General features: G+C 36.0%; 1 protein-coding gene across 1 annotated transcript in view; it reads right to left on the bottom strand.

The window, feature by feature from the left end:
- The window catches only part of ADAMTS3 (ADAM metallopeptidase with thrombospondin type 1 motif 3), a 277,802-nt gene that overhangs the window by 118,881 nt on the left and 132,543 nt on the right, over window positions 1-26,378 (bottom strand). The window contains exon 4 of the mRNA XM_073237478.1: window positions 24,649-24,805. Within this exon, the coding sequence (XP_073093579.1) occupies window positions 24,649-24,805 (157 nt within the window). The remainder of the gene's footprint in view (window positions 1-24,648; window positions 24,806-26,378) is intronic.

Raw genomic sequence — 26,378 nt, 5'->3', positions numbered from 1 at the left:
TCTCACCATTTGCAACATGGATGGACATAGAGAGTATTATGCTTAGTGAAATAAGTCAAACAGAGAAAGTTAAATACCATAGAATTTCACCTATAGGTGGACTCTAGAAAACAAAACAAATGAACAAAAAAACAAAATTGAAATAGACTCATAAACACAGAGAACAGAGTGGTGGTTTCCTTATGGGAGGGTGGGTAGGAGGATGGGTGAAATAGGTGAAAGGAGAAAAAAATTGTGAGAATGTTTGATATCTTGATATGGGCGATGGTTACATGATTATATACATATGTCAAAATTCACCACACTGTATGTTATTATTTGTGCATTTTATTGTATGTACCTCAGTATTAAAAAAATGTTAGGCCAAACTATATGCTAAGATACAGGTTGAAATTAAAAATATGAAAAAAGGGAGATATAAAATAAGGGTAAGACAGCTGAATGGATTGTTTTTAATATCAGGTAAAGTAGTTTTAAAAACAGTGAAATTTGAAATTTTCATAAATACAAAAATTTTAATTATCAAGTTTTTAAAAAATTTGGACATCTGTCCAAATTATCAAGAAAACATAAAAATCAATTTTGTTTATTTACACTCAAACCTCTTTCAGTTAAGTGATTTCCATGCACTTTTTTCATTCTTGTTAAATATTCTATGACCTAACAGTTGGAGAAAATGTCCCTGCATTTATGTGTATGCTTTCATGGTGTTCATGTTTTACATATAACATTTCTGATTTTCAGCCATCATCTATACAGGTACATACTTGCTATAAGGTTATAACAAAAAGCCAATTAACACTATATTTGTATTTCCTTGAAAAGTGTCCATGTACTCAGTCAACAGAAGACACTCTTAGTAACCTCCCTAAAATACACCATCCAACCAAACTATTTCCTATAATCAGTAATCAAATAGAGTTTCTTTTTTCTTTCATGTTCTTTCTTTCCATCCAAATTTGTGTTTGTGTATATGGACACATATATATATATATACGGGCATATGTTTATATATACATACATTCTTATTTTTAAAAGCATTTCAGCCATCTGTGTAACTTTAGCCATACTGAAGTTAAAATGCCTATTAGCCAAAAGTATTAAAAGTATTGGCAAAGAACATTTTGCAAAGATAAAGCAAGCAACAGAGAGCAAGGATCCTGTGCTCCTTTATTTACTTGTTTGTTTTTTAAATTGACCATATAATCAGTGCAATAAAAGAGGGGGATAGTAAGATTTAGTTTTCAGCTCTTTAATTAAATTGTAAAATAAAGTAAAAGGGGGATATAGAGAGAGAACAATAGAGAGAGAAGCAACTAGAAGAATTCCCAGGGCACCATTACAATGTTTCCATGAGGTAAAATTCAAATGAAGGCAGTTTGACTTAAGAACCTGCCTTTTAAACCCACAGCATCATTTCATCAAAAATAATCAGGGTATAAAAACACAGATGTTTTTAAGGGTTCATAAGGAAGCAGATTCTCAGTATGGTGAACTAGCAAGTATTTTTGGAAATCTTATCCACTGGCCCTCCTTTTTAAAAAATAAGCAAATGATAAAAATACAGTATCTACTTGAAACATCAGAGTTCATTTAGAAAAATAAAAACTCATATAAACAGCTAATGCTATCCAAAATCTCAAGAACCTGTTCTTCATCTCTGGCTGTTACAGCAATTTTAGAGTAAGAAATCTATCTAATTTCTCAAGGTTTATAGACATTATTGAGAAAGAAGTTACCAATTAGAATTTCTTTGTAAATTCCAAGTACATTTCCTTTAGAAGATTAAATCTATTAGCTGATATAAAGTCCTAGATAACTAGAATTTGCAAGGTATTTACAGGTTACAAGAGGCTTTTCATATGAACATTTCATTCAATCCTCATAACAATTATATGAGGTGGGCATCCTCTGAAACAGAGGTCCATGAAGTTTAGTCATGCTCACAAGTCACATTAATTGATAACTACCAGAATTACAGCTGTTCTTAAGCTTGTGATCTGAACCTCATACTTATTCAACTGTACTTGCCATTGCTTACATTTATCATACATAATTACAAAAATTCTTAAACAGTAAATGCCTTTCACAATAAATGATATTGCAAGCCAGGCACTCCTCAACTCAGTTTTTACATTCGAATCTCCTAAGTAAAAGTAGAGTGTCTCAAGCCCCGCTTAGGCTGACATGTTGAGTAAGGGGGTCAGGCATGGAGGTCTACATTGGGGTTGTCACGGGGAGTCTAAGCTCACTCTACCTATAGCGCACAAGGTCAGTCAACACAAAGAAGCATCTATAGTTTTGGGGTGAACTTGATATGGTGAAAACAGTGCAATCAAAATTTCCTGTTGAAATTAACCTGAGTGTGGTGCCTGGGGCAACTTAAGTGGTGCAAGTCAAAACACAAAGCAGTCAGTCTCTTCCTAGCTGATGAAAAGGCTCAGACTTAAAAATACTATTTAATTGCTGCCCCACAGTATATAATTAACAAAAGATTTTTTAAAGTGGCTTTTTTTACAAGTTCCTAAAGAATGTTATTTAACAACATCAGACACTAAAGAAGTAATTTCTAACATCAAAGTATCAGGCAATTACCAAGTAATTACTAACAGCCAATTTCTGTCTCATTTGTCCGTGAGCTAGAAAATAACTGAAAACATATCACTTGTTATTGAAAAAATAAGCCATTCATCATATATAAAGACAATACTAGTATCCACCGTTTAATATACATGTACCCATTATGAGAAGTATTTTTATTTTCCAGTAGAGAGTGTGGCTCTGCTCGACCCAAACCCTTTCAGCCTGTTCCCATTTCTCCGGAACAAATAGAGGTAACGTGTAAGGTATGTCGCCAAGGCCAGGAGGCCAAGCAGTGTTCATTGAAGAAATTCTAGGTAATTTGTTCATCACATATGATGTTCTTATTTGCACCTGATATTAAGCAACTCAAATTTCATTTTAAATGGAAGGGATTAGGAGGGGAGAGAAGGAGACAGAGGAGCTGAGAGATACAGGAAAGGAAGGAATAGTGGCCACTCTTAAATAAAAGCAGCTAAGATATTTTTTTAATCACATGTTTACATCATATAAGACAGACACAATTCTAGAAGCATCATCTCAACTGGAGAATAGCAACATTTTCCTTAATGGCTGTCCTCCACGTGAATTCACAATTGTTTTTGGAAGGGAATGGTAAATTAAAAAGGAAGACCTGAAGTGTACATATCTGGATAAATTATAAAATTCAGTTCCCCTAAACTTGTTTTGTGGTCCCTCAATAACCAATTCATCCTTAACTCCTTGGACAAGAAAGCCAAACATCAGAATGCTGGGGGCTGCTCCACAGACATCACCATAAGAAAGGGGTTGGGAGAAAGGGACACAGAGGAAAAGAGAGAAGGGAGGAAAGAGGAGAAGAAGGAAGGAAGGAAGGAGAACAAATCTTGTTATGTTATGCTTCATACCAAGAAAACACCTAGTGGGTGCAGTCAGCCTATTCATCAGCTGATCAACTAGTCTTTTCTTTTTTTGGTATAAGTTAGCCAATAGGCTGAGTGCTCAATTATTTTATTGGCCAATCTTGCTTTTCAAAACAACAGCGAAATCCTGAGTGCCATTCCAGTGTGGATCTTTACCAAAAAAAGTAATTATAAGCAAGCAATAAAGGAATACTGTGAACTTAGAAAAAAAAAAACTGCCGCCATAAAATACCTAGAAATGCTACATGAAATATAACCATCATTCTTTTAAATGAAAACCTGACCTTGCAAAAAGAAGTCACCATTACCAGAATAAAGACCTAACTGCAAGCTTCCTTTGATGTGTGAGCCACATTAAGCAGCTGGGTAGGGAAGGAAGTTAAGGCAGGGAGGGAGTGTTGGGGGTAGGGAAGGAGAAAATAGCTGCCACCTCAGTTCAGGGACATTAATTTTAATACCCAAAGGAGGACAGGAGAGAAAGACGGGCTTGGATAAGTCAGGATCATTGAAAGAGTGACCAACTAAAATCTTTCCATTAACATAAGGAGAAAATAGGAGTTCTTCTTAACCATGAATGCTGCTGTGACAAATCCCGCTGCTTGTCTGTCTGCCATGTCATAGCTGTAATTGCAACTGTGAGACTTGGACCCCAGCCCATCATCATGCCTGGTGACAAGCTGCTACTTCCCTAACACAGACCCTCACCTGGCAGGACAAGCCTGGGCCAAAGCTCTCCCAGACCACACTACTATTGTGTTTGGCTTATGATCACGCCTGATGAGGAACAGGTACATCCTAAGTCATACAGCCTAGAAGAACTACAGCCTGATAATTAAGAGCCCTCTCCCAAAGCCTGTCATCAAGACCTGCAAGAGTTATTCGTGCTGCCCCAGAATGCAATGGGCAGCAGAGGGGCTGTCCCTGTCCCCAGGGATGCCTCCCCCATCAGTTTTCCCTAGCGTACACTCCTCCAGTAACTCTTGTGTGTGCTGCCTGGACATTTACCTTTCTCAGGCTAATGGTCTTTCAATTTCTAAACTCTTAAAAAACAAATAAAAACGTATTTCCTTCTTGTTCAAGTCACTGCCTTCTGGGGTCTCCTATAGCAGCTTAGCCTATATCCCAACCAATACATGCTTCAGTACTGTCAAGGGTCTCCAAGACCACACACAGGTTTGATGATTCACTAGGAGGACAGGACTCACCGGATTTTGCATATAGCTGTAATTATGACTAAGGCTTATTACATTTCAGCAAAAGGATACAAAGAAAAACCAGCAAAGAGAAGAGGTACATGGGTGAAGTCCAGGGAAAACCAAGCACAAGCTTACAAGAGTTGTCTCCCAGTGGAGTCACACAGGGTGTGCTTAGTTCCTCCAGTGATGAGTTGTGACAATAGATGGTAAGCTGTCTACCAGGGGAAACTCATTAGAGAGTCAGTACCCAAGGTTTTTATTGGGGGTAGTCACATAGGTGACTCTGCCCGACACACTCAAATTCCAGATTCCCAGAAAGAAAGTAAATGTTCAACATCGAACAAAGTGTTTATACAGTTGAGGCATAGTAAGCCCAGTTCTGGGAACGGTGGGAACTTCCGGAAATTCAAGTTCTCAGATGCCAGGCAAGGGCCAACCTCGCAAACAGGGCTTTCTAAGAACAGCAATCTCAGCATCTCTATGTTAACACTTTTCTGCACATATACCCGAACAATATTGTATGTGGATTGAGCAAAAATATGAAAACATTCACAAGAATAATTCATGTTAAAATTTGTGAATGAATACCCCTCATGAAAGGAGTGGAAAGGGGCGAATAGTGAGGCTTTAACTGTATCTATAATGTTTAATTTAAAACTAAAACAAAAAAAAAGATCCAAAGTGAATAGGGGAAAATGCTGATAGCTATTTAAACTTATGATAATAGAATTGTCTTTAATTTTATTTGTGTTCATTTTGTAATTTTGAAATGTTCCATTTAAATAAAAAGATGAAAGTTAAAAAACGTTCAAAAACGAAAACCACACAAAAGAAAAAAACTCACCAGAGGATATCATCTAGAAAGGACTATGCAAGGGAGAAACAGTTATGCATTTACCTGAATGTCCCAAGGTTAAGAGAAAAAGTTCTAAGTCCAGCAGAGAGTATTTCAAATTAAATGATTTTTAAAAATATGTCCTGATAAATATTTTGGAATGATAAAGCTAAAGGGTGCCATGGTAGAATCTGAATTTAGATCAATACTTAAATAGTCATCAATCAATCAATTATGGATGTCCTACACATACCATTCTAACAATAATGTCATGAAAGTACTTTATATATTCAAAGTATGGATGTCCAACACATATCATTCTAACAATAATGTCACAGAAGTACTTTATATATTCTAAGAATATTACCTATTAAATAACAAGAGATGAAATTATCTAGAACTACAATGTGCAATAGCTAATTAGCTTGCAATTTATTTACATTTTCCTAATAATGGAGAGAGAAGGAAAAGGGAAAGACGGGGGATGCATGTGCATGTATATGTAAGAATGAGAGAGAGAGAAACAGAAAGACAGATGGATTGGGAGAAGGGAAGCAGGACTGGGGAGCAAAAGAATGGATATAAATGAGAGAGAATATACTTTTGGTTTCTACCACTATTCAGACATTTCCAAATTTAAAATGCACTAGAGGGGTAAATGTCCTATATTTTCTAGTAATACTTTTGCATCATGCTTTTTCAAGATGTCTGACAAAACTCAGCTTATAAAAATAATGTAAAATAACAATAAAACCATATTTAAACAAGCAGGAAGCACTCGAGTATTATTATAGAGTGCTCACAGCTCTGTAGTATTAATTTGAGAAGGTCTGCATAAAAATTAAATCATGACCAACTCTCTCAAAGCCCCTGGAATTGTGCATGACCACTTATCTTTAAAATAAGAATAAGTACATTTATTTTATGATGCTGGTGTTGATTATCCTCTCAAAAGAACCCAATGAAGAAGATAACTGTTTTTTCCCCATTTCTCATGTGCAGAAACTAACGCACCGAAATTTAAGTCAACTGTCTAAGGTGGAGCCCAGATTTCCCCAGGCAGTCTAGATACAAAGCCTGTATTTTTAACTTGACTTACGTCACCCACTTCATTTCCTATTATCTCATACTTTATGAAAACATAATATTCAACCAAAAATAACTACATTTCCTATACTGATTACTCATAATTTTGGCAAAGCTAGTGATATCATACAGGAAGGAGCAAAAGGGTATGTTTCTCCTGTGAATTCAAAGAAGGTTTCAGTAGCACTTCCCCCACACCAGTATTCCAGGGCATAGCAAAAACACCTGTCAGGGAATGCGCTTCATTTCCTAAGCTGTTCTATAAATACCTGAAAGCTAGTTTTAAAAAAACAAACTGTTCCTGAAAATTGTCATTCCTTCCTAACTTCCCAATGATGACCCCTTTTCCCTGGGATCCTAGAAAAAAGAAATTTTGGCCAAACTTTTTTTTTTTTAAGCTCCTTTTATGTCCAGGGCAATGGAAAATCACCATGAGTTCACAGGGTTAACTGACTGCCTTAGAAAACCATCCTGATGGAATTGTAGGGCCCCGAACAAGGGCATTCATGCTCCTTCCCCCTGCAGTCCCTGCTCATCAGACACCATCAGTGACACTTAATACATTCTGTTTGGGGTATCATCATTTAAATGGACCATCAGACATTCAGGGTTAAGGGTGGTTTCAGGGAAGAAAATTCTTCTCTCAACAGCACTTCCTACTTCTAAAATACTAAATAGTACATATTTATTTATTATGTGTATATTATCTCTCTTCCTTTGCCAAATGGGTGTTTTCCAAGCTAGGCTACAGGACTGAGGGGTAGAGGAGAAGGAATGGAAGAGGAGAATATTTCTGACAAAAGCAATGTCATTCCCTAAGGCCCACAGTGAAGAGGTAGGTTAGTAGTCCAGAATCTGAAATTTCTGTGCAGCTGGAGTGTAGACAGTGGAAGAGATTGGTAATAGAACAGGCCAGCTGGGAAAGTGAGGGTCAGGTCACCAAAGCCCTTGTAAGTTAGGCCACGAAGGGCCTTGGGGAGACAGGTGGAGGAATCGGTGGGATTGCGGGGAGGAGGGGAAGGGAAGGGGAATAATAGAAGCCATTGAAATATTAAATGCAGGACCAAATCTCTGTGACTACAGTTTGGGTAATGAACTTTAATTGTACCATATGAAATTGCCAATATTCAGCTGTTTGAGACCTGCACAAAAGGCAGTTTTCTGTGGTTCAACTTCATTAAAACCTTCCTAAAAGGAAGCAGGACTGGAGGCCAGGAAACTGTTAAATAGTGCAGGTAAAAAAATGAAAAACTCGTACACAGTGATAGTGAGGATATGGTAAGTGAAGCAGAGAAACTGGACAACAACACACTAAGGCTATCACAGATGGGAAGTTGCTTGCACAAGGGGAAAAATAGATAACTAGATGACCAAAATCTGGGCTTTAGAGCATAAAGGAACTTGAGGAAACATGACAACTAACTCTAACCACTTAACCCCACCCTATTTTTAATGCAATAAGAAAGATGATGTATTTTTTTACTCTTTCCACAAAAAAATGTATTATGAGTATGTTCCAGATGCCAGGCCCTATGCTGAGCCCCACAACTATAAAGGAGCTATAAATCTATATGTCCATCTGTGGCTACAAGCACACCAGAGAAATGAGCCCCTTAGAGCTCTCTGCTAGTGGCAAATGAGGACCAGAACTTCTATTTCCTGCCTCCTAGAGACCCAGGCCCTTCCCAGTGTACTTTATTGCTCAGATTGCTAAGCTTCACCTGTGATAGGCAGCTATCAAGATGTCTCCTAGCTCTGCCATTCCATCTGGGAACAAAAGGAGGGACAGGGCATGGATGGGAGTTAAGTTGGCAAGTGTAATTATAACTAACCACAGCACTGTTCCCTTCATAGCCCCGAGCATGGCCATTATATTTCTAAATGTATTTTCCCTAAGTACAGCCCTATCTATCATATTCTAACCCACCAACTCCTTCATGCTATCATGCAAATAAGAAAAAAATCCACCCCTTTAATCCAAAGTAGTGGAAAAATCATATGATGACATTATACCATTATTTTGTACTGAAAATTCAAATTACCCTTATAATTTGTTTCTGCACATCCCTAAATTAGGCACTGGGTAAAGTGTGAGCTAGTTAGGTTTAAGGCACATCACCATTTTTCTCCAGAAACGATTCTAGAAAGGGAAAAGAGAGAAAAAGAGGTCAAGGGAATAAAGGAAATTCGTTAATTAACTTCTTTGCCTAAACCAAATTTATATCTCCTTCACTTTTTTTTAACTCTACATTATTTCAAAAATAACTGGAGGTTATTTTTATATTATTTTATTTTATTTCTAATAGTCAGAAACTAAAAACTAAATTTGATGTGCTCTTTGTCTTTAAAAGATTGTGCCTAGAATGAGTAAACCAGCCAATGAGAAACAGACTCACCGACGCGAAGAACAAACTGGCGGCTGCTGCAGCCGAAGGAGGCACAAGAATGGGCCAAATCGGTGAGGGGATAGAGAGGGACAAATTTCCAGTTATAAAGTCAGTCATGGGAATGAAATACACAGCATAGGGAATATAGTCAGCAGTATTGTAATGTTTGTATAGTGACAGGTGGTAACTACACTTATCATGGTCAGCATTTTTTAAGTATCTTACTGTTGAATCACTATGTTGTACACTTGAAACCAATATAATATTGTATATTAACTATACTTAATAAAAAGAAAACAAAAAAATATTGTACCTAAAATATATTCTATCTATCAGATATTTTATAATGGAAATAGTATTCCCCATTTCCTTTCCTACTTCCTATGACATGGAGGTTTTTTGGAATTGCTACCTGCCATGAAGTACTATATTTATACAACCAGAATAAGCAGGAGAACCTGGACTAAAATACTCACTACTTTCCTCAGTTAAAAAATGTCCTCTTTGTTGTTTTAACTTTTTTCCAAATATATAAGTAATACATGAATACAAGATAGCACTTTAAAAATTGAGCAACAAAAAATAAGCAAAAATCTTCTCTCACCCATCTTCCAATTACTGTTCTTTCCCAAAGGAACATATTGGTATTTGTGCTCTCATTGAAACCAGCTTTGTCAGTAAAAGTCAAGAGCTGAATTTTGCCACCCTCAAGCATAATATTTCAACATATAATGGTAAGATACATATTCAATCCTTTCCATACACAGAATATGTACATAAGCTCAGAACTAAGGAAATAAAAACATGTGGAGACCACTTATCTGGTACCAATAAAATGGAATACACTTAGTTTAGGAAATATGTACAATCTGCTGAATTAATGAAATGATAATCCAGGATAGGCAACAGGGCAAGAGCATCAACTCTTCAGTTTTCAGATATAGCTAGTTAAAATTATCAGCATAAATCAAGTATTAAGTTTTTGAAATTCTTTCCTTTTTTAAAGAACTGACATTGAAAATGATCTGTATTCATGTAAAGAATAGTGGTAAATTAAAAGCAAACTCTGAACTCTATGTCTGGATATAAATACTGGCTTACTCATTTTTTTTTTCATATTGATTTTCCCACAGGAAGGAACAGATTAAAGGGTGGATTACTTCAAGCACTATAAAGGTCTCTAGACTGACCCCACTCTTCGACGGAATTCTTTTAGAGGAATAATGCTGTAAAGAACAGTGAAAGCCCAAGAAAACCCACCACTGAGCCCCTCAGAGAGCCCTCATTCACAGTCCCCGTTGACTGCCCTGGCTTCTCTGACGGGATGCAAAATAATTCACTGCCCACCCTAAAACTGAATTCACCACAGACAGGAGAAAAGGTGATGGAGCTGCTTTGCATCTGCTTAATTTTTTACAGAAATGTTAAGGGGGTTAATCTTCTACAAGTCCAGTCACGTGCTTTCACAAAGGGCCGAGAAAGGAGTCGCAAAGCTTGCCATGACTCAAAGGGAGGCTCTTTGTGTTTTCTTTTCTGCACTATTGCTGACAAAGAAGCTGCCTATGTTCCCTAGGCTTCCGGCTCTTGCCTGAATTCTGAAGTCAGTGAAGCAACAATGATGTCATTACTGCTGAAGACCACTGTTGGCTGAGATAATGAAGATCTCATCAACCAAAGCATTATCATTTCTGGAGCATACATTTCCTAAATCTTCAAATACAAACTTTGTGCTTTGTATTTGAAAATGCAAAATGTTGGGATCCCTTTCTTTATTTTCTGCATTACTGGACAGAAAGCATTTGGGGATATGCTTTCCACTCACCAAAACATATCTTTTTAAGTTTAGCTGACAGATACTACTGGGCTAGTTCACTCGTATACTTGACAGGGAAAGTGTAAAAATGGACTTAAACAAACTCTGGGATTTCAGGGAAAAAGTTAAAAAAACATTTTCACTGAAAAGTGACACTCAAGCTGGATAATGAACACTAAGTAGAGGTGACAGATATTCCATATACAGAAAAGAGCGTAAGTTGACAGGAGTTCATCACAGAGGAGACAATAAGGAAGCCAGCTAACTAGATTAAATGTCTCTCCCAAACCTACATTTATCTAATGAGAAACCAAAATCTCTCTCTCTTTTTACTTCCACAAAGAGGGACACATGACATTACTTTGGGAGCACACTGTTTGTAGATATTATTTCATGATTTCAAAAACAAATTTAAAAAGTTATGTTTTCATATACTTTGCAAAAACAAAAACAAAAGCACTAATACATATAGCAAGGAACCTTTATCTCTGCCCCATCCCTGAATCCTATGCTCAGAGATTAGGTGGGCTCAGGGGTAGTGGACAGCATCCTGCAGTGCATTGCACTTTTGAAATTTTGCCAGTTAAAAATGTAATGGTTATAATGATCGCAAACAGTCATACATTCCCATTGGAGAGAACACCCTGGTTGCCCTCCTCGCCTCTCACCTGGATGACCTCAGTAAACCGCAGCCTGCCTCCACTCTCTCACTCCTATGTTCCCTACTCCACACACAGAAGAGTGGCAGGTCTTCCAAATACACATCATGGTAGGCACTGCTGTGAGTATACTGGAGATTTTGGGGGAGGAGGTTCTTACTTTTTAACTTGTAAAATAAGGTCTTTGTAATATTAATTGGCCAAATATGGGGAAAAGGAACAAACTATTGTTTTGGCAGTGGTAAGAAAGGAAAAGGGAAAGATGTAAGAGAGATTATGGCAAGGCTGCCTCTCTTGTGAAGGGCACCGGATCATCAACTGTACCTTGAGATAAGTCAAATGTCTATTTTACACATGAGGCAATGGTATCTGGAGAAATTGTCCAAAGTGCCTCAGGTCACAGAGCAAATGAATAGCTGAACTATTTGAACCCAGGTCTGTCAGACTGCAAAACACACACCAAAAAAGACATGGATATTCAGGCAAGATGATGCTTGAAGCCATAAAAACAGCATCTCTTTGGAAACTGTGTAGGATAAAACAGAACATGAAGGAAAATGAACCACTAAGTAGGGAGAAAAGAGCCAAATAATGGGCCAGAGAAAGGAAGGGATAAGGAGGCTACAGTGAGTGTGACAGAAGAGAACTGAAATCAGAGAAACAATATCCTGTCAGTCATCATGAAGAGGTCCAAGAGAATGGGCTCTGAGGGAAAATAAAAAATCCATTGATATTTTCAAGTGTCTTTTGGCATCTGAGGGAAACTGTAAAGTGCGGAGGATGACGGCCAAGCTGAGGGGGAACCGGATCTGAGACCAAGTGATAAGAAGGAGGGATCAAAGGAGGATATGTTCCTTACAGAAACTTGGCAACAATGGTGATGGAAGGAAAAAATCTACAGAGGTGTAAAAGGCCCCAAATTCTAGCCAAATATTGATGGAGATGGAGATATATATCCTCCACCTGTTCACCTTCTTCGTCCACCCACTTGAAACCCATGCACGTCTTTATGGAAGTTCATACCAATGGGAAAAAACAAGTCTTTAGCATAAGTGGGAGAAATGTGCGACAGAAACCACAGTGACTAAGTAAGCAAACTCCACATCACAAACCCCACAGTCTCTTCCGTGTGTGCCTCCCATTCATGAGTGCCCCTCAACCACCACCCTCTGATACTCAGACAGAGCTGTAATGAAGACTGTCAAACTGTCCGCAGGGGGCATCATTGCATAGCCTGGACTTGATACCAACAGACATCTAGGGTATGTTTTTTGGATTATCTCTTGGATTATCTTCCCTTTAATTCCTCCCATGAACTGCAGAGAACCTTTGACACTCTGGGACTTACATGTCACACAGGCTGTACTACATAGTATTTCATCTTTTTACCTTCCTGATAAATTTCAGCATAAAGCTCCTTTTGTTCAGTTTTAAAATTACTTACAAAATCTGCACTTAATAATCAAATTAAGATCATAGGGAAGTTTAAATTAATTTCTTTAGGCAAGGTACTTAATTAACATTTTTATCAAAACATTAATGAATTATCAAAATCATTAATTCAATCAGTCAGTATTCGTTGAAGACTTGCGTTGTGCTAGGTGCTATGCTGGACCTTGAATAAACACTGTTGAGCAAAGAGGAAAAACTGAAGTAACCCCACCTATTTTATGTCATGTAACTCTTGGAAGACTCAAGTGAAATAAGGCTTCTGAAAGAACTTTGAAAACTATCTGGAGGATACATTCCATGGTGCAAATCCTTGACTTGTGCTGTCTGTTACAAGAACAATTAGTCACATGCAGCTTTTCAAATTTAAATTATTTAAAATGAAATAAAATAAAAAATTCAGTTCCTCAGTCCTCTAGCCACATCTCAATTGCTACATATGGCTAGTGGCTACCATATTGAACAGCACTGATGTGGAACATTTCCATCATCACAGGAAATTCTACTGGAAAGCAATTCCCTAGAAGCCAAAGTAGAAATGCAAGAGAGCATGTGCATGACACCAGATGGAGAAAAACAAAAGTGGTGCTCTGATGAAAATGTAAACAAACCACATGCTCAAGGAGAAGCTGCTGATTTGTGTAAGACTGTAAAACTACCATAAAGGGAAAATGTAGTCACAATAAAAGAATAGTAAGAGGTAACTTTTATTGAGTGTTTAGTAAGTGCCATAACTAAGTGCTACACATCAGTATCAGATTAATCACAAGACCAGTCCTTTGAAGTAGTACTATTATTTTCTCTGCCTTAAAGATGAGGAAACGGAGGCATTGTAACTTGACATTGGTCACAAAGCTACTTAACTGGAAGCCTCTGGGCTAAAACTAGACTAGAGAAAAAATTTACCACATCAGTAACAGCCTAGACATTCAATCAACGTGGTTCAATTAGTTATAATTTTTTAAATTCCTGAGGTAATATGTTTTATACATGTGTCTTTTCTACTTTTAGTTATTAATAATAATATCATCACCATGTCATTACCATTGTGTTTCTACCTAATTTTTGTTTTTCTTCCTTAGGAATGTCTTCCGTTTTCCAAGTCATTGCATCTTAATTCAAAAGCCAGGCATCTTTTAGTCAGAATGCCCTCAGACACTCCAGCCTTCACTGTTATCTTTAAAGCCATGTAACATGTTTTTTAGATCAGCCATTATAATGCTAAATGAACAATGATCTAGTTTTGATTTTATGTTTCTTTACCAATCTTTATTGAAGTACTCTGTACTCTTTGATGGACGATCACAGACTGAGTACCAATAAACAAAAATAATGTATCTTGGATCAATAATATGCTAGGTGTTTGTCTAAAACTCATGATTAAAATTTCACATTATGTCTTCATACTTTTGGAAGGCATAAACTATGAACACTATTCCATCTCTAATAAATGTTTCTTTCCTTATGAACTAGCTGAAAAAGGTGAGCTCTTTTTCCTTCCTTGTATGATGAGAAACAGAAAAGACTGTTGAAGAGATACCAGTTGTCTCGGATAAAAAAAATAGTCACTGCTGAGATTTCTGATTTCTTTAGTGTTCTAATGACCCAGTTTGAAGATCTAATTTTAAAACTGGCTCAGAGAGATCAGATTCAAATGTCTGAGTCTGTTTTTTACAGGATATCCTTGGCTAGCTTCACTCTAAAAAATTTAACACAGTTGGACTGTCTTCCTTTGGCTATGAAACACCTTTCACAGGAATGGCTATTAAGGTGGGGTAAGAATATGTGTGGAAAGGGGGTTAAACAGAGAATGTGTGGATCCCATTTCAATGCAACATGTTCTTATGCTAATCAAAATATGTTTCTGAAATAATCATTTATATTCTGCCCCTATAACCAGAAATATAAGGGATATTCCCAAGAGACTAAATACTGAGCCCTTATGCTTTCCCATTCCCATTAGTTTTTCTGCTGTATATCATATTCAACTTGATCGTTAAGCTTTAGTCACTGGATCTGGGCACCTAAAGTAAGGAACTGCATTCATGCCTGGTCTTACTAATGTTTCCTTTGTTATTGCCAAGAACTGAAGAAGACTAAAACAGATGAACTCCCTATTTGTACTGAGGGAGGATTGGACGTGGTACCTCTGTCACTTTCAACACCATTATTCTATCTTTGGACCAAAAGTTTAAAAAATCTGCTAAAGTAAATATATGCGCTCATGGTAATTCTATTAATACTATTTATTATATTCTAATATGCATACAAATCATTTAGTAGTTTTAACCATATCATAAATAAAACATCAGATTTCTATATTCAAAGAGAGAATAGGCTCAATTTCCTCTTTTAATCACAAATAAAATTCTGTGGAATTTGGAAGAAAATTTTGTGTTTGCAGATATTATAAAAAGAAAATAATAGTCAAGTGGGATTAAGATGTCAAATTGAGAAGTTATAGATAGTGGAAAAATTAAAATTCTGGGGTTCTTCTAGTGATGCAGGATGTCAAAGCCATATATGTGGTGTATTCTAGACTACAAATCATCTGATAAAGTATGCTTGAGTTATGAAGATAAAATTTTTTTCTGACATTAATTCCATTTGTAACCCTGTTTTTTGCTATTTTGCATTAACACCTTATCTTTCTTCATTCAAAATAACACTTACCAAATGAGCAGGGAAAGATTTTTACAGGAGCCCTTTCAAAAACCCCTTGATATTTGTAGTTTTTGCAACTATTGCAACATGGAAATACAATACTGTGGACCACAGAAATATGAAAACTTGTGAAACAGGGATGATAGTTGGAAAATACAATGTTTATTCTTCTCTGTCTTTGTGCATAGATGACCTGCTAATCATCCCGAGCAATGGCTGGCTGGCCTTGAAAGAAGGGGCTAGAGGGGAAATGAAGGAGGCTGTTGTACACTAAGATTCTTCCATCAAGAATATTCAATATTCAGCTTCTGGAGATTAAGTAAGATTTTCAAAAGAAAAGAGGTTGATAAGTGAGGCTGTATAGAAAGAGGAAGGATTTCCTAAGTCCTCTTGGTTCTCACACAACATGTCAACACTAGGTCTGGAGGCCAGATCATAGAGTTTTTTTAATTTGGCTTTTATTTGTGTTTTCCTCCTCCTGTGAGAGGAAAGTCCTGGCTATTGTAAGTCTTGGTCATGAGGCTGGGGTAGTGAGGAAAGGCACTTAATTAGAGGAAGAAAAAGGCAAGCCCTGGCCCTCTTGATCTTGCACTTCTTCTGGAACAAGGAAGATAAACAGGAATGAAGAGACTGTGGTTCTGATCTCTTCCCAGTTCCTCCAAGACCAAGCCTCAGAAGAGAAGGAACAGGGTATTAAAACAGATAGATCTTTGCGGACCTCCAAGGACTAAAACTTTTTTCTTTTTTGGCTCTGTTTTGGGGTCTGTGGAGGGAGAATACTTCTTGGGCCGCTAGTAGATCAATCTGGTTGCAGCCGAGGAAGCCAGTACTCCCCTTAGTTCCTGTGCTGCAAAAATAGCAATGGCTAAGTCTCCTGGGGAGCATGTCAAAAAGGTTGCTGAACCAGCATCAGTGTGGCCCCCAACAGGAGCTGTGGTGGATCACACAGTCTGGGTAAATAGGGGTCCTTGCCAAACTCGGGATGGTCTGCTGTACCAGGGAGAGCTGCTCTAGTCAAGTTGAAAAACACCTGCAGTGAATGCCAGCAGGACTAGCAGCAGCCTGGAAGACAAAAGTATCAGCCTGGTGGGACCTTCGCAGCCAGCCAAAGACGCCCACGTACAGATTAACGTATAAAACTCTTGTAACAAAATCAAAATGTGATACATTTCACATTGGAGGATACCTGGGGATTTTTCCCCATTTTTTTTGTTTTGTTCTGTTTTCTCCAAGAATATTTCTACAGAATTAATATATGCTACAATGTAACCACTCTTTTAAAAAAAGGAAAGTCACTTTTCATATTTCCTAGTATTTAGAGTAAATTTTTGGCTTCCCATTGACTTAATTTCTATTCAGGATACAAAACTTGAAGTTACTGCAAATTACTTGAGTTGCTTATCAAAGTTATTGTAAGTCCCAAAAAAGAAACAGAGAGGGGTGATGCTCTTGTATAAGCTGTAAGGTCTGAGTTGCACTGTAAAGGGGGCCATACAATTGGGAAAGTGAAAACTCCATAAAAGTTGGGGTTTTATTCAAGAATAAAAATCTGGGTGATTATTATAATAGCTGTTTTGTCCAACATCCATGAGTCAGATATCAAATCTATAAAAATAACCTTAATTCATACCATAAATGTTCATTAATATTTTTTATAAATCTGTAATGACAGGATGGTAGAACATTTCTTTCATAAACTTGAGAGGAAAAGTACCAGCAAGTGCTGAAACGATCCCCAGGGAAATTCAACTAAGGTGCTAGCAGCCCTATCACAACCATACAAACACTTTTGCTGACTTTTCAAATTCAAATGTTGGGTCATCACAGATGAGAGGAGGAAGAAAAAAAGAAGAAAAGAAGAAAGAGGAAAAACAAACAAACCTGTATGTAGCCTGATTAACTTATTATACCTCCTTTACACATGAATAGGGTGGAACATATACTATGCTTAGCAGTGATTTCCCACTAGACTCAAAAGCAAAGCCACAGACTGAAGAAGGAATGAAGGACAATGTTTGTTTGCATCAAATTCCTATATTGGCTTTACCTATATTTGTCCAAAACTGATAATAAGGAAATTAAAAAGCTATGCTAGTATCCTCATTTTTTTGTTACTAGAAGGTTGTTCAGTGGCATTTTATTAGTACAAGATCATGGCACAGGACATAAAGAGAATCTCTGCTTTATGACACCTGCCTCACCAAACGGGGCTTGCACATTACTTTTGTCTCTTTAGCACATGGTTAAGAATGTATTGAACTTAAAAACACAAAAAGAAAACCTGCCAAAGTGCTGTGACAGAGGACTGAAGTTAGAAAGCAGGAAGTTCTAGTACCACACAGACATTATTCTTAACACTTAAGGAGCACACAGTAATTTTTAAAGCACAAGCAAGAGAGAGAAAGCCTTCCACAGGAAGTGGTTAAAAAGTACTTACAATTAAAGACTGTCCTTTGGACAAGAACATACACAAAGGTTTAAGATGCTTGGATTATTAATCAGAGCTCTGAAATAATGAACAAATATCTCAGCCCAAAAGCAAGGAACAAATTAATTGGGAGTGGGGGAAGGAAATAAGTGGTCACAATGGTCATGAAAGATGAAAAGAAATTGAGCTAATGTCTCATTCAGACTTGTCAAAAGTTTTTTCCAGAAACTTAGTAAGGTACTTGAAAGTGATATAGGAATATGCTTATGGAGTTATTTATCTACAGTTAACCTTATATTCTCACTTAGGGAAATGGCTCCAATGATTTCTAAAATTAATCTTTCCATATATACAAAGTCCCAAAGTCAAGAACCTCCATTAAGAATTTTTAAATTTAAATGTTGAAAGATGCCCCACAGGGATACAGGGATAAAAAATCCCATAAGGGTTATATGAATGTATACATGTGTCAAAATTCATTGAACTGGATACTAAGATTTGTGCATTGTATGTACCTCAAATTAAAACAGAGATCATGTAAAGAAAGAGAGGAATGAGAATAGCACACCTGAATCCTTCACAGGTAAGCAAGGGACCCACACAAAAAATACTGTGTATGAAATACCAAATGAAGGTGATCATGAATGAATAGCATTGATCCTCATAAATAAATTTTATTATTTAAAGTTAATGACTGGTGATTCAGCAATAAAAAACAAATCATACAAGAAATATAAAAAATCTACAGCAAATTATCTTACTTAAAAATATCAACTGCATTAGTTAGAAATAGAAATGATGAAACAAACCATTATTAAACCTCCAGAAATATTCAAATTATTTACCCAATGCTTCCATTTACTAACATGAAAGTTTGTAAGTAAATTGAACATGGAAAAAGAAATTACTACAGGCTTCCAAATGTGTTTCAGTGGGTACACTTGACATGTACAGAGTCAAAATGTACTTAATATTTTACTAAAAATAGGGACTATCCTTCCTAAGCAAAAACAGTTAACATGAATAAATCAAATCCTAAAAGTATATTTTGATAATAGGATGCATTTTATATTGAGAATGAGCAAGTACACTTTCTATACTATCAGGGGATTTTCTTGATATGAACTACTCCTAATAATTGATAGTTACTTCTGAATAGGCAATCATAAATTTAAGAATTAATATCTGCCCTGAATTATCTGAATTAGCTTTATATGCTAATATAAATTAACTGCTTCAATTTCACTTTAGTCATCCAGATATCCAAAGCCTTCCTAGTCTCTTTCCCTATTAATGCCACGCCATAACTAAATAGATCCAACAGCTCTGAGTTCTCAATACAGCTTTTGTCTTTCCATATTAAATTCTTCATTAGAAAAAAATACGGAGTTACATATGTGACACTTTAATCCTGGTCCATATAAACAAACTCCTTTCATCATACCTATTCATGAAGAGGTGGAATAGGTCCATTAAGACATTTTAATAAATGGAAATAAAGTGTTATCCTTCATGTTTCACATCTGAAAGCTCTTTAACTATCAGTTTCCTGATTATTTTATGTAAGAATTCAATCTTCAATTGCCTTCCTTTTGTCAATAATTTCTATAGGTACTTAGATTATGAAATAAACAAAGCAAACCTAAAAAGGAATTCCCTAAATATGATTAGTATTTCCATATGAATCCAATAGTAGTAACCTTGACAAAGGAGTGACCCTTAGATTATATTATAAACTAAACTATGCAGTTGTGAAAAATTTATCACTTAACATCTCCCTAAAAGAATGCTTGCTATTTGACATATCTTAATGATTTAGTAATACTGTGTTCCATGCTTCATTTAATAATAAGACATCTGCTAAAATTAATTTGTCTTGTTTGATTTTTTTTCCCCCTTTTAGTGGGTTACAAAGCCCGCTGATGTTTCTCCTTGTTCAGGGCATAGGTCATGAGAACTTCCAAATACAAAGGGTTAGAACACCTACTGATGAATCCACAGATTCAAGGAAGGACAAAGTGCTTATAAAGTTCCTAGAGCTACTAAAGTAAGGAATAGTCTTCCCATTATTCTAGTTCCTGTTTCATAGATTCATTCCCTGGCAACCAGGAGCAACTCCCAAATCATTTCTGACTTGTGCATGTTTCCCACCTGGGACAAAGGCCCTCCTCACAGCGCCATGACAACCGTACCAGCCACACAGGCACGTGGGTCCATGCAGGAAAGTGACAATCCTGAAAGGAAGCTAGGAGATAAAGGCTTACTATTCTTTGCTTCCCACTGGTAGGAAGTAATTACAAAAAGTACTTTAACACAAAGCTTCTGGTGAATGAATAGTTTGTAATTTCAGGGGAGAAGCCGAAAGGCCTAGGGATTAAATAAAAAATATGAAAAGCTGAATGATGTCATGCAAGTACTGCTTCCCTTCCCCAAAAATAGCCTGCCCAAAGCAAACTTCTTATTGATGACAATGTAGATATTCTTAAAAGTTGGTCAGGGGTATATTTTGTTTTTTATCCGAGTATAGACTGATGATTGGATTAACAGTAGAGGTGAATTTTATGACCCTTAATGGTTTATTAACCACATTGTTACCCAGTAAAATTTCAAAAAAGTAAAATATAAAATTATTTTGCCCAAACTTAAAGATACCAAAAATGGATGTGATATCCATACTCCCAAAGTAGAAATCAGAAAAAAGATTCAGTAAATTCAACTCTCCAGTGATGAAGCAGATGAGTATTTTATCATAAGCATGCCAAGTTTATGCTTGCTGTTGAATGAAAAGGATGGTATTCCTTACCAGAAATAGCAGTGCTATGCGTTATGAACACCTGCCAATTCTGCACTGGAAGAGATTATTTTTACTGCCAAATGTAAAACTTTATAACAAAGTATTATTTGTAAAATAGTAATTCTAAAGCAAAGTACTGCATCTGTGATTTTGCAAGCTCAATATATTTCTAAACAGCTCTTCATTTTTCCACATTTCAAAAACATACAAATTCCCTATTAAGAGTCAAGGAATCTATGCAATATGTGGAAATGGTTGAGGGTTTCTGTTATTGTTGAATCGCACCATATAATATATTATCTCAACAGGTTCAAAGCTGTGACTTACTGGAAACCCAGATAAATGTTCTCAGAGAATAAGGAATTGAAATAAGACGTTTGCATTCAGTCAAGTAGAATAGCTTAGCATCCTTGCAGCATAATTTTTGTTTTGTTTTCAGTTTCTTTTTCATTTTTGTTTTTGAGGACATAATGTCCTCTTCTCCTATAGTGATAAATAGCAAACAGTTTTCATGAGCTCCCGGTTCTGTACAACGTACACCTTCTGATTCTCATTAATATAGAATTGGGAAAGAGAAAGTAGAAGGCAAGCAGAGACATTCCAAGTTTGCCACCTGACTCCCCAGCTAACCCTCTACCCACCCCTACCACAATATGAATTTAAAGGCAGCATTTATTGACTTGGGGACATGATTATGAAAATACAGTATTCATTTTTAAAAATCCACTCGCTTTTCCAATGCATCTTCAAACTTAATACATACAAAATTATACCCAATTATCATCCTCCACTAAGCCTATTTCAATTTTTTTTTTTTTTTTAATACCTGGATTCTAGAAAGAGAATTCTCTAGTCTTCCAGACTGGAATTCTGAGTCACCCTTGATCACTCTCTTTCTCTCTCCACTCAATGAGTTTTCCTTCAACCACAATCCAATCTGACTCCTTCTCTCCACCTCACTTCTACACACCTAGTTCAGGTCATGATTGGTTTTAATTTAGAACATTTGCAACAAACTACAGAACTCAAATAAATGGCAGCTCTGAGTTGCTAAACTGACAAAGTAAGAAATGTGGCTGGGAAATTACTGTGACAACTAGCAAAATGCAGCAGAATATTTATATTCAGGGGCCCTACCGATGAAACTAGAGGGTCAGAAGTGCTTGGCTTATGATCAACCGTCCTCCTGATGACATCAGAGAAATTTATGAAGACCATGGCCCTCAAAGGCATTTCTTTCTAAGTAAGTCTTATTTTAATATTGTATTCCTCTTCCTATAACTCATTGAAGAAAGACCTCCTGTGTGTCCTAAAATAACATTCTGAACCAATCCAAAAAATGTAGTGTTTTATATGATACTAATAGTTTGCATTTATAAATAAATGTGCTTTTCTAATCCTAAAATCCATTCAATTTTACATTTTAGAATGATGGAATAAGGTATAAAAATATATTCTTAATTTCACTGGAAAGAATTTAGTCTAAGAAAAAGCTTGGCTCTCAGTATGCGACCAAGAAGTTAAAAGAAGAATTTATGTTTTAGAATGGTACTTAAAGTTCTTAATCTGAATATTTTTTTACTTTAGGAAGAGATTTGCATTTCTAAAATATATGGTTACACAATTTAAGATTCAAAAAAAGGAAGTGAACTGATATCACCAGCACCTCAGTTCAATCAGAACTTCATAAATAGGGAAATAAAAATTGTTAAGCTCACTCTAAGGTTTATCACAAAACATTCTAAGAGAACTGAATCATTCTATTTTGGGTCATTTTTAAGGTAATTGAAAGTTAATATAGGAACTCCTTTTGCTTTGACCCATAACAGCTGAAAACCTTTCCAAAATGTATTACTCTAGTTTGTGACCTCCTTCAACTATAAAGTAATCTTCTATTCACAATTGAAAATCTCAACATAAGCAGTCTTCAATGTCTGCATGCTTAAAAGTAACTCATTACAAAATCTGAGTACATTGATGTTGATGCTGCCGGAATTGATATTTAAATCCTGTCTAATTCTTTCAAATTTACATACCCTGACTACTAGATTATTTTCTCTAAACTGGTATCTAAAAATACAATAGATATTAGACATAACATTTTTCACAATTTTCTTATTTCAAGAAACAAATAAATTCTCCTTTTTTAGTAAATATCAGACTACTGAAAAGTAAAGGGCTGACTACAGAAACAGATACCTTCAGGGACTGAAATGGGGCAATAGGGCACAGACTGGTGAAACTATGGGTGTAACAGATAAAGCAAATGGGGAGGGCATGGCATAGTGACTACATTGGTTTCAGTCCTCTAGTATGATTCTATAACACGTGGACTATGCTTTTAGAAAAGACATTTTACCGCTGCTCCAAAAGAGATATTATATATAATCACCAAGACTATAGAAAAAGTATTGTGCTGTCCATCCTTGGATATAATCAGCCTTTTTATTTAGAATTTAAGTTTTAAAACATGAAAATATAAATGAGAATTAATCATAACTTATTCACAACATAAAGGCAAGCAATGCCTAACTGTTCAACTTTAGCAAAACTAACATGCAATCTTTTGTACAAAATAGTTAATATTAATAATTACAGCTAGCATTAATTAGCCACCTATTACAGTTGAGGCCTACATTAAGCAATTTACATGTATTATTTCTAATACTAATTACAATTGCACAATGTATTTTAATTATCTATTAGCAGATAAAGAAACTGAGGCTCAGAAAGGTTAACTACTAATCTAAGGTAACAGAACAACATCATGTTATAAAACTATTACTCGCCCTGTCTATCTAGCTGCAAAGTGTATTCTCTTTCCATTACATCACAGTGATCCCCTACGATAGGCACACCTTTCATAGTACTGCACCCATTAATAACAGTTCTATTGTTTCTAATCAAAAATTGCTCAAAAATTTTTCAGGCCATCTTAATTTTAAATTTATTTTAAAATGGAATAGTACAATTCCATTAGTACAATATATTAAGGAAAGCTGGTGACATCTGAAAATCAAACTAGGTAACAACTCTCAAAAGGCAAGACATCATTAATCTAGAAGATATATGACAGCTACATTAAGATTATATTCATGACATTTCTCCAGGGGAAATTTCCATTACCTTTAATTCAGAAAGTTGGCCTGGCAAAAGTAAATATAGATTTTTGGGATTTGGCTTAAAAAAACAACGATTCTCAAATTTCCTGTCTTCTCCATAAAGGGAGCCACTATATCCAACCTATAAGAACATCTTTCTAGTACCAAATTACTTACAGATTTCATTAAAACAAAAATATAGAAAACCTTCCTGTGCCATATTTGACTTTAGTGGTCCACCTACTTTGAAATAAAATTTGACTGAATCATTCAACTTATCGTCTCTTCCAAATTGTAAAAAGTTTTGCAAAAGACACCTTGAAGTCAATTAGCATTCTTATTTTCAAATACATTACATTGGTTTTAAACAAAACACAACTCTTTGCCATATCAATATATCTCATTTAAAAAGTTTTAAAACAATATTAATAAAGTGTAATTTAGATACTTCTGGAAGGCACAAATACTTTCAAATTTTAACAGAAGCTAGAGAAAAGATCACTTTAATGTGAAACTTTAAAAGAAATCATAATGGGAGACAACAGTGCACTGGAGTAAGAGTACCTGTAATATATTCTTCCAGATGTTTAAAAATGGCAAGCCGTAGCTCATGATTCATAAATATCAACTTTTTTTGCTACTTTCACATTACACAAGAGCACATGACAATCACTTTCTCTTAACTAATGGGAGAGTTGTTTCCGTTACATCTTAAAATTACAGTTAATTATTAAGCCTTGTCAAAGATGCCTACCTCTGTAGTGGAAGCCTTCGGACGTGTCTACGGGAGCCCGTTCTACTGCTGACCTCTTGTAGACCACGTGAATCCTTCCTTTTTCTTCCTCCATCTGCTTACCTCTTTCCAAAGGTTCAATGAAATACTCACCATCATCACTTTTTATCATTCCAGCCTAGAGAAAGCATAAAACATGTTCATTTAAAAAAAAGAAATATCATCTTTAGCTCACAAGTGCCTTTTTAAATGGCAAGAATATAATTTGTGTAAACTAATGTTTTTTCTTTCCACTTTCGGCTATATATTGAAAATGATTAAACTGTTATTAAATATCAGTAATTAATTCATACAAGGTAAATATTCACAGAACATAGGAACAAAAATGTTCATATAAGGAAGAATAAGAACTTTATATCAGGTAAGAATAAGAAAATCATGAATGTATATATTTCATCAGACTACACTTCTACATTCTACTTGGCATTTTATTTCTAAAAGCAATCTTATGGGATACATCAAATCAAGAAACATCTCCAATTTCCCATAAAAACCCATTGTGGAGCTGCTGTCTATGCATATTTAATATTTTTTAAAATTCATTAACATCTTTCTTCCACTACGGTATTTGAAGGATGAGTTCCATAGTGCACTTAATACAAAGGTTATTTTGGTCTTCAAACAGCCACTCAAAGCTTCAGTAGAAACTCCACATTACTAATATTCATTAATTTGAAGAACTAAGTTATATTTGTCCTATTTTAATCTAACTTCATAATTTGATGTATTTTTTTTTTCCTCCTCAAGCTTATTCCTCTCACACTGAAGAGCCTATCCTTACATTCAAGTCATTCCGTCACTCTGTCTAGGGTCTTTTTCTGCTTCTGTTTCATCTTTTGTTTATTTAGAAAACACCCAATTAGAAAGGATGGTAGCTGAAGAGAAATGATGGTTTTGTCTGGAATTTGTTCCTCATTAATATCAAGTCCACATTATAGTCAAACAGTTACAGCTCATAATTCTGCTTTAAAGGTCATACATTAATATGTTGTATCATTTTAAACTTCAGTACATTTATCTGAAAACAAAGTTGAAGAAATAATGTATTAGTATGGGAATTGCAATTATTTAAAAAATATATGTCAGATCTGTAGGTAAATCATACTTTTCTTCTCAGGCCCTTAACTTATTCTGCATTTTAAAATATGAGTTCACTGGCCCTCATGGAACACAGGCGGGGGCTGGGGGCAGGGGAGCTCTCATCTCTTCTAACTGTTGCTCTAATGGCTTTACCACTCTGTGTCAAGCAAAACAGAAATGAAAGGTAGGTACACCTTACCAAATGGCATTTGTTTCCAGCAGACATGCCTTTAATTGTAATTTTTCTAATGCACTCAAATTAGTCCCTTCCCTTCCATTCTGACTTCTCTCAACAGGTACACTCCGTCCCTTCCTTCCCCTGTATAAGCCTTACAGGGAAATCTTAGAGGCCATGGCACCTCCACATGCCCTTGGTCCATCCACAAACAGCCCTTGAACTCAGGTAAGCATGTCTTACAAGAAAGGATCACCACAGCTCTTTCACCATGCTTAGTCCTCACCCTCTTGAACAAACTTCTAGCCTTCTCTAAAAAGAATGTTGAGCGGGTGGCATTCAACAGTAAGACTGAAATTCTAGATCCAAGTCCAATATGTGGAGCTGTTTTCTCAGCTGGTCAGTTACTTTTCCCTTGCTCTTGTCCTGTGAAATG

Source organism: Manis javanica, chromosome 5 (assembly GCF_040802235.1).
Source record: "Manis javanica isolate MJ-LG chromosome 5, MJ_LKY, whole genome shotgun sequence".
In the NCBI taxonomy this organism is placed as follows: Eukaryota; Metazoa; Chordata; class Mammalia; order Pholidota; family Manidae; genus Manis; species Manis javanica.
Note: the sequence above shows the minus strand (reverse complement) of the source record. Positions and strands in the feature narration are given on the sequence as shown.